We start from the raw sequence: 9,981 nt of genomic DNA on the forward strand, positions 1-9,981 counted from the left end.
GGTAGCTCATGCCTGTAATCCCAGCACTTTTGGAGGCCGAGGTGGGTGGATGGCTTGAGCCCAGGAGTTCAAGACCAGCCTAGGCAACATAGCAAAACCTTGTATCTACAGAAAATACAAAAAGTCAGTGGGGCAAGGTGGCACACACCTATAGTCCCAGCTACTCGGGAGGCTGAGGCAGGAGGATCACTTGAGCCCAGGAGGTAGAGGTTGCAGTGAGCTGAGATCGTGCCACTGTACTCCAGCCTGGGTAACAGAGCAAGACCCTGTCTCCAAAAAGAAAAAAAAAATTTTAAACATTTTAAACATAGATAGGGGAGACAGGGAGGGAAGAAACTACTCCTTTTGGAAGCCCAGGCTAAATTTTTATTCTGTCTATAATGATAGCTACAACCAAAGACAAAAAACCTCAAGTCAAATGCCATCCTGCATTGTTGGGGTTCACTTTAAGACAAGTGGGCCGGGCACGGTGGCTGAAGCCTGTAATCCCAGCACTTTGGGAGGCCGAGGCGGGCGGATCACGAGGTCAGGAGATCGACACCATCCTGGCTAACACGGTGAAACCCCGTCTCTACTAAAAATACAAAAAATTAGCTGGGCATGTTGGCGGGCGCCTGTAGTCCCAGCTACTCAGGAGGCTGAGGCAGGAGAATGGCGTGAACCCGGGAGGCGGAGCTTGCAGTGAGCCGAGATCGCGCCACTGCACTCCAGCCTGGGGGACAGAGCAAGACTCCGTCTCAAAAAAAAAAAAAAAAAAAGACAAGTGAAGCTCTAAAACCTGGCAGTAGAATAGTACACTCCATGAAGACAGGAACTCTACCTCTAAAACCTGGCACTGGAATAATACACTCCATGAGGGCAGGGACTCTACCTCCAAGACCTAGCACAGTGCCTCCCATTAAGCAAGTATGTACTCCTTATGTACTGGTTTAATTAATGAATGAATAAACACAAATTTTAGGAGAATGGCTTACAACACAATTCCACATCTTACCAAAATAGTTGCCACAAGGGCTTTTCAAGAGAGTTTCTCTAAATTTTTTTGAAAAAGGATTCTGTTTACATATATTCCCTGAGTGTACTGCTCAAAGCAAGGGTCACCTGAACTTTCAACACATTTCATAAGCAAGGGGCCCAGCACACTTCTGCCAAGATGAGGAAGCAAAGAAGGAGCCTCCTGCTCAGCATGATGATGGCAAATGCCCATTATTTTTGACCACAAAGATCAAGTCAGCTGTTGACAGCTTTAACACCTCTAGCCAGGCCACTCGGGTACAATGACATCAGAGACAATTGCTTCCTTTAAGTTAGAAGAGCCAGAAAGCAGGTGTCTGTCCCTGGGACAGGGAATTGAAGCCTCTCCCATTCCCTTCTATCCTCCCTCCCTCTCTTTTTTTCTCTCTCCCCACCGTGAGCCTAGAGCTCCACCTCCAAAAGGATCCCCCAAGACTTGAATTCCTCCTCCTCAGTCGAGGCTTGGAATAGCCATCTCATCACTGCCACCACCTTCTAGCTCCTCCCTCCTCCCAGCCCCCAAATGTAAAAGACAGTATTTTTCTAAGCATGGCAAATTGAAATTAGCTTCATTTTGAAAGACTATTGAGAATGTTGCAACGACCTTTGCAATAACCGGACACACCCTGGGATCAGTAAACCAGGTTTGAAAATTGCTGACTTTATGAGCACTGGACCTGTGAAACAAATGCCCAGGTTGGGACTCTACCTGGAACCCATTCTCATATCAGGTGGGAGGGAACACAGCCCAGAAGGATCTGGTTCTGCCTCTTCTATGTCATCTTGGGCAAGCCAGTGTCCCTCTCTGGGTCTCAGACTGTATGACTGTACAGATGATGGATGCTCTGTGACCTCTGGGGCTCCTTCTGGCCCTGATGCTCTGTGCTAATACCTGCCTCCTTTAAAAACAAAACCCAGATCCAGCGTGGTGGCTCACGCCTGTAATCCTAGCACTTTGGGAGGCCAGGGTGGGCGGATCACAAGGTCAGGAGTTCAAGACCAGCCTAGCCAGCATGGTGAAAACCCGTCTCTACTAAAAATACAAAAATTAGCCAGGCGTGGTGACAACCACCTGTAGTCCCAGCTACTTGGGAGGCTGAGGCAGGAGAATTAGTTGAACCCAGGAGGCGGAGGTTGCAGTGAGCCGTGATTGTGCCAATGCACTCCAGCCTGGGCAACAGAGTGAGACTCCATCTCAAAAAAAAAAAAAAAAACTGAAGTGGAGCAGAAAGAAAAATGGGAAGGGAGAAGGATGGTTCAGGAGGCCATATTACTATAAAGCGCCCCCATTTCTGCCTGCTGAAAATTGCTTTCCTCATTCTGCAGGAATACTCCCATTTCTTGCTGGGTTGCTACTTTTTTAATTTCTTTTTCCTTCTCTTCTTTAAAAAAAAAAAAAAAAAAAACTCAAAAGCCACAAAACTACAATTCATCTCCCCAAAACAAGACATTTGGAAGCCAGAGCTGTCAGGGGTTAGGTGTGTCAGGCCTGACATACTGGTGGTATCTAAGTGAAGACCAAGCCAGGGCAAGCATGTGCTTCTCCTCCAGAAACCCAGTTTAAATCAATATTTATCCAACTGTATTTATAGAAAGTGGTGGTGGTAGGGAGGAGAGGGTGGGGTAGGGAGGCAGGGGGATCTAAAACAGAACAAGCCACAATGACTGATGCAAATCTTTGTGGCCAATTTGCTTCTGCAGGGCTGGGTTTTTTTTTTTTTTTCAAAAGGCAAAAGACCCGGCTTTTGATGAACCTGCTGTTGGCCCCGGTACCATAGCAACAGCCCCAAGTCCTCTAACATGCCCAGAGGACAGACTTGGGAAAGGCAGCAGGAGGGGGGTGGTGTTTCCTAGGAGCCCTAAACTTGAGTTAAGGCCAGGAGAGTTGAACAACTCTGAAAGACAAAAAAAAAAGCCTCTCTGGTTGGCTCTTCTGTCTCCAGCCTCACTTCGAAAGCTTTTCTAAGCAAGGTGTGTGCCGGAAGACCTTGGACAATAAACAAGGTGTTTCAAATACCAGCTCTGCTTCAGGTTCCTGGGTGACCTTGAGTAAGTCATTTCACCTCTCTGGACTTCATTCCTTGGCTGTAAAATGAGTACATGTGTATATGGTTAAGAGCACAGGCTCTGGAATCAGAGGCCTAAGTTCAAAACTCAGCTCTGCCACTTACTAGCTATATGTCCTTTGGGCAAATTACCTGGCATCCCTGCTCCTCAGTTCCCTCCTCCATAAAAGGGGGTAATAAAATTGCATCCATCAGAAGGTTGTTGTGAAGATCAGGGGAGATAATTAATGCATAGCCCCATACTTGGAATATAGTCAGTGTTCAATAAATTGTAGCCATTATTGATATTATGCCATACAATTAGTTGCTGCTGCTGCATGCCGGCACCCTCTTCATTTTCCTCAGTTTCACCTCTAGACTTTTGCCCAGGCATCCCCAGATGAATCCCCATTTCTGGATGTGTCAGTGGGAGACTGTTTTGATCAGAGACGAGAGATGGATGAGCAGGTACTGTTTTGCCTTGGTAGCTAATGGAGCCTTCTTTTTGCGCCCAAACCAGGAATGGCTCAATTCAGCTTCTCTAACTTCCAAGGCCCTGTCGCCTTTCCCTGGATCCCCTTTCCAGGGCACACAGTCCTTGGGAGCTCTGTGACTCTTAAAGCCATAACAATATCCTCAAAAAAGCCTTCTTCTGGTATTTACCAGTCAGCAGAGATCATATTTAAAACTGGAAAAAATAAGTTGAATCTGGGGAACATAATTTGGGATGCAGAGGATAGGGCCTGATGTAAGAATGCTCTTCACATAACTCCACTAAAGACAAATACCCTACTCCACCCCCACCATATTTCAACCTACAGAGTTTTCAGAAAGAAGCATCTGCACATAGTAGACGTTCAATGTACATTTGAAGAATGTATGAATTCATAAGACTGTTGCCATGCAAAAATGTGACCAGCTTGAACATTAGTTGCCATCAAAGCCCTCAATTTCAGCAGAAGTCACTCTCGTCTCCTTCTTTCTTATTTGTTCTCAGGGTCACAGCTGTTCACAGGATGCAGTCTCAGCTCTTCAGGTCTGAACTATCATCTTCTTACAGGGATTGGTCTCACCACCCAAGGGAGTTGGAGATCAGTATTTCTGACTCTTCTTCAAATCTTCGGAAAGGCTGTCATGTGTCCCCTGGCCTCAAAACCTGATCCTTGTGCCATAGCTAGTAAATGACAAATCTAACCAATGAAAACATTTACATTAAGGATCTACTACTGTATGCCCAGTGGTGTGCTATATGCAATGGGTAACATGCATTGAATACTGTAAGTGATCTTTTCTCTTAAGTTACTAATAATCTCCTTGTAAAGATAAAGCTAACACACAGGAAGCATGTAGAGAAGTGCGTGGTACTGATTATCAACGCTCAGAGAAGTTGCTATTTATTGAGCACCTATTACATTTCAGGTACGTTAAATATTTAAGTGCAGTGCCTCATTGAGTTGTTTGACAATCATATGAGGGTCATACTATTGTTATCCCCATTTTGCAAAAAGGAAATGGAACCTCAGGCTAAGTAAGTTGTGTCCAAAGTCACAAAGCCAGTAAGCAGTAGAGTAGCAAGCTGGGCCCTGCTCCATGTGACTGCAAAGGTTTCATTCTCTCAAGTACAATGACTTAAGAAATAGAGCCAAATGGGCTGAAATAGCTAGGGGAAGCTTCCTGGAGGAGGTGGGAACTGACCTAAGTCTTGAAGAGAAGGTAGGATACAGATATCCCTAGGGGAGTAAGAGAATGAAGGCATTCTAGACAGTGGAAGAGTCTAAGTCGAGCACAGAGGTTCGACTGTGAAGCCTGCTTGCTGGTGGATCTGCTGCACGGACACAGAGGTTTCAGGGCAAGGCAGAGGAGATTAAGTCAGGAAGGCAGGGTGGGGCCAAATGACACCACACAACAGCAGCTTCCCCTACCAGGAGGAAGAGGCTGTTTCTTGGGCTGTCCATGCCCCTAGGAAAGCACCCCACCCTCAAACCCAGGTGATCCATTCCAAGGAGCCTTATGGCTTTCTACTCTCATCTGATCGTCCTTCCCTATCTTAAGTGTTGCCTCCAAAGCAACCTCCCCCAGACACTAGGAAGCTCATTTCTCTCCTCCAGACCTTAGCTGCTCTCACAGCTTCTTTCACTTACCTGCCAGTCAGCTCTTAAGCACATAACATCCCTTTATGGATCTCTTCTTCTCTTTTAGTTTTAACCTTTTCCAAAATCTTTTTCTACTTATTAGTCAGTCCTTAATTCCCACCCTTCCACTGGACTCAAAATGCATATAGGTGATGATGTCAGAGATTATTTACATATAATTTCTGAATTTGTGGTAATAGGATCACAGCCTTCATGATTAATATTTCTGGAGGCCTTCAATTTGTGATCCGTAGAGATTCACATCAGTTGGAATTTTGGGAGAATGTACTTGCCTTTCCTAGGGAATCCCCCCTGCCTTGCACACAGCAGACAGTCAACAATGGGTGACTTAATTTGAACCCCTCCTCCAAGAAAACTCAACCTCTCCACTGGAAATAATTCAGCAATGTGGCCACAACTTGGTGAACACTACCAGTACGGAAACCTCAACAAGGGAACGAAAAGCAGTTCTGGCTACGATGGAAAATAAGGCAAGCTCCTGCCAAGTAAGTACTTTGCAAACAGCAGTAAAAATGGAACGTGTTAACTCGTGACCAGGGTCCACCGTGCATCTCAGAAAGGTCTCACCGAACCCGAAATGGAGAATCGGGGCCCGACACTCATCTCCGGAGAGAAGAGCGTCCCTTTAAGAAGAAACTGGACCAGCTGGCCGCACTACAGCTCCCAGAGATTTCCTGGCTTGCATCCTGGCTCCACCCCCCCAGCCTCCGGCCTCAGCAACGCGTGACGTCAGAAGAGGCTGGAGCAGTCGATTGGCTGAACGACGCAGCTAGGTCAAGTCCAGTCGAAGGAAAGAAGTTTGTCTCCATGTGGAAACCATGTGTCTCCAGCTGGGAGGGGGAGGAGGAGAAGGCGGAGAAGGCGGAGAAACCGAGATCAAGTGATTATAGGGGAACTCGCTGAAATGAAGGCGGAGAGGTTGTGCACCTGAGTCGGCCAGCGATGCCCTTTTGCAGTAGGGAGCTAAAAAAAAAAAAAAAAAAAAAACAAACGTACACAACAAACTACCCCACCCCACCCCCAATATTAATAACTAAAAAGCTAGGGTCCTTGCTTCCTTCCAGAAACCAGGGACCCGGTAGATGCTGGAATCCTATCGGAACGCCCAGATCCCTCTCCCTCCCCCAACGACTGAATGATGTAAGCGTTTCGGAAAGCAGAGCTCTGGAGCAAAACAAGCCCCGCGCGCGCGGAGCGACCCGCAGTGCCCGAGCCGGGCGCACGCACGACCCGCCCCCCGACTCGCGTTATTGCTGTGCACACGCGGATTGCCGTGACGCGCGGGCATTGTGTGCAGCGAGCAGAAAACAACGACGAGCGCCGCCAGCGCGAAGAAGCGCCCCCCATAAAACGAGGCAGATGTAGGGCCCGCCGTTTTCCGTACCCAGAGACCTAGACCGGGCAGGAGGAGGGGAGGAGAGGGGGTGGGATAAAGCGGCCCCCGTGAGCCGCTTCTCTTTGCAAGGGGGATAACAGAGGGCCTGGCGGATGGTCGCACGGAGTTTGCCGGAGGTCACCCCAGCCTGTTCGAGCTGTTGGGGACGGGGCGAGGGCCTGGAGCGGGGTCTCTGCAGCCAAACTAGGCACAGCGCGGCGCCCCAAGCTCTCGGGGAAATCTGGGGGCCGTTGGCATCACGTCATTTAGAGCCAAACAGCAGCGGCGAAAAGAGGCAAGAGAGCTAAAAATACTCCCGCCGGGAGCCGGCCGGAGGAGGGGGGCTGCGGGGCCGAGGGACTTATTACGCACATGAAGTTGACTTAGACTTGGGTGCTAAGGTTCCAAACCCCTTTCGGGGACTGGCAGATTTGCAGGGCGGACGCCTCGGGCGATGGGCTGGGAGGAAGCCCCTCGGTTTCACCAGCCTCTGGAGCCCGGTTACGCCGCCACGGGCCCGCCCCGCGCGGGGCAGCCCAAGCCCGGCGCGCCTGGCTCTCTGCTTACGTGACTGGTGGCCACGCCGGAGCCCCGGTACGGGGTAAACAACGAGGTGGCGGCGGCCAGGGCGGCGGGGTGGGGGGTGGGGCGGGGGGAGGTCTCCGATTGTCTGCGGGTGCGAAGTGGGGGGCGGGACGCTGAGGAATCTCCGACCGCCTCCTCCATACACCTCGCTGGTGAGGGGGGTGCTGGGGTACGGGGGCAAGCCAGGTTCGCCACACACTGCCAAGGTGCCCCCATGGGGTGTACCCCTAGTCAGAGCCAGCGCCACGGGACAGACTCCAGAGAACTGGGAGCCAGGGATGGGGGTAGCTAAAGAAATCGCGCCCCTCCCCCCTGCAACAAAAGCAAACACACCAAACAAAACCACGTCTTCACCCACCTCCCCACCAGCTCTGGCTTTTCAGAAACTACCTTCCAGACAAATGCACACATAGCTTCCCCCCCATCCCCCCCCCGACCAGCATGAATAATTGCGAAGCGATTCGGCTGCATAGCCTGAGATGCGCCTCTCTCGCAACCCAGGCACTCCGGGAAAACAGGCGAGAAGAGAAAGAAAAGAACGCACCACCAACCTCACAACACAAATCCTTGTTTTGGCCTTACAGCGTCTGCACAATTGCGCTGCCAACACACGGTTACTTTAACCCTGAAGACCTGGGGTGTCGGTCAGCAATGGTGTTTTTGTGTCTGAGGGTTGTGTTGGGTGGGGGGAAGGTTGCAAGATCTGACACGTTGCAATCGGGACCTTCTTTCTTTCTCTCTCACACACACACACGCACACGCACACACACACACTTGCGCCTCATTGATCTTCCTACTTGTTCGGACACATTAAACATCCCGGTTTCCCCTTATCTGTCGGTCTGTCTGCCTAGTTCCCTTCCTCCTTTTCACAGCTATTATTCGGAGGACCGTGCTGGATACGCTGCACACGCGTGCCCCCGTTAGGGCGCTGAGTCGACTGCCTGGGGAAAGCTGGGGGACCTGGCTGGTAGTGGCAAAAATGAAACAAATAAATACAAAAAAGAGGCCAGGCCAGGGTGGGGTTCCCAGCACACCCCCACCCACGCACTACTCTCCACGTGAATCTGGGGTTGGGAAGGTGGGGGGGAGGTAGAAATCGACCAGGAAGGCGTTTGCCTTCCTTGCCCTGCGCGCTCACTCAGGAGCCGTCTCCCGGAAAATAAATAAAAAGCACACACAGCCCACACCTTCTTCCCCAACTATTGTTTCTCCAAGATCCCAAAGTTTCCTTCTAGCCGCGTCCCCACGGCCAAGTTTCCCGGGCTCAGGACGGCGTGTCCGGGGCGAGCTGCTGGCGTTGCTTGGCCCCGCCGGCCTCCTTCTTTGGGGGGGCGGCGGTGGCACCCCAGGACAACGGAGGTGCAGGGGGACTGTGTCCGCAGACGTGATGGCCTGAGCCCAGTCCTGCTGCGAGAGGGAAGGAAAAAGGCGAAGTAGGAGGGAGAGAGAGACAGAGCCGAGCCCACGCCGTGGAGAGCTGTTTGGTTGTTATTGTTGTAGTGTGTGTCTGTGTGTTTTCTTTCTGGAACCTCTGAGCTCTGCCTATGGTTTCCAACTTTCGGCTTCTAATCCGCACCCCACCCAGGAACGAGCGACAGAAAAACAACACTTGTCTGCCTGAGAAGGATCCGGAAAAAAAAAAAAAAAAAAAGGGGGAAGAAAGGCGACCTCAAAGAGATGAGCTCTCGGCTCAGTTGTCAGCAAACAACAACACTCCCCCGCTCCTCCGCTGGACCATCCTCCCAGCCACAGCCCGCCGGAGACGGACAGACCGACGCACCGACAGGCCCCTCTCTCCCCCTCGCCCGTCTTTGTTACATCTTTAGCAGCTTTGTGCGTGCGTGTCCTTTCTCCGGTGTCATCGGCTTTACCGCCAAGGGCTGGATGTGTATGTTGGCGGCGGGGGGGTGGGGGGGGGACGGGCCGAGCTCGCGACAGGGATCGCCTAAGTGGGCGAGAAAGAAAGAACCGGGCGCCGAGGAAGAGCAGGGGCCCCCAAACTTACTTTTGTTTTCTTTCTCGATCTGCTCCAGGTAGCTGGCGGCCTCGAGCAGAATCTGCACGTTCTGCAGAAAAGTGTTGATGTGCTTCTCCATCGAGTTCTCGCTGGTGTTGAAAATGTCCGAGAAGGGGCACCTGGGCTTGGCCCCCGCGGGCTCCTCGGGCAGGGCCGGGGGCTGGGGCGCGGTCGCGGCGGGGGGCACAGCCGGGGGCGCGGCGGGGGCCAGCCCCGCGCCCTCGCAGCGCGCCTCCTTGCGCGGCCGCCCGCGTTTGCCCATGGAGGAACGGGGGTCCGCCGAGCTCGTCCTCTAACGGGGCTGCGCGGCCCGGCCGAGCTCCGGGCCCCCAGGGAAACCCGGCCGGCTGGAGCGGAGAAGGCGCCGGGGCGAGGAGCCGGCCTGACTTCCCAAGCCTCGCTGCCTGCAGTTGTGTGTGTGAGTGTATGGGAGTGTGTGTCGGTCTCGCTGTGGGTCTGTGTGTATGGGAGATTGAATGAATCTACAGGACAGACGGAGGCACTCTGGCGCCTGGGTCCTAGTGCGAGCCTGTCGCCATCGGACCGGTCAAAATAAAAGGTGGAGACTAGCGAGGCAGGGACCGCCCCTGCCCGTCCCCGCAGCCTTCCCTGCCTCTCCCAAGACTTACCACAGAGTAGAACACTGTGTTTTAACCGGAATGGAAAAAAATACCTGATGTCTCTGGGTGCACCTACATAAAAACAAACTACTTTTTTCACAGAAAAACAATGCCTCAAAAAGTGTCCAGCACAATGCCTGGCACATAGTTAGGTCCCCATACATGGTGG

General features: G+C 51.8%; 1 protein-coding gene across 1 annotated transcript in view; it reads right to left on the minus strand.

Annotated features, from left to right (window-relative positions):
- Positions 1 to 9,765, minus strand: part of MXI1 (MAX interactor 1, dimerization protein) — a 78,914-nt gene extending 69,149 nt beyond the window's left edge. Inside the window, exon 1 of the mRNA XM_055249599.2 lies at positions 9,181 to 9,765. Within this exon, the coding sequence (XP_055105574.1) occupies positions 9,181 to 9,454 (274 nt within the window). The 5' untranslated portion in view covers positions 9,455 to 9,765. The remainder of the gene's footprint in view (positions 1 to 9,180) is intronic.
- Positions 9,766 to 9,981: the final 216 nt, after the last annotated feature.

The sequence above is a fragment of the Symphalangus syndactylus genome, chromosome 2 (assembly GCF_028878055.3).
Source record: "Symphalangus syndactylus isolate Jambi chromosome 2, NHGRI_mSymSyn1-v2.1_pri, whole genome shotgun sequence".
Taxonomy (NCBI): Eukaryota; Metazoa; Chordata; class Mammalia; order Primates; family Hylobatidae; genus Symphalangus; species Symphalangus syndactylus.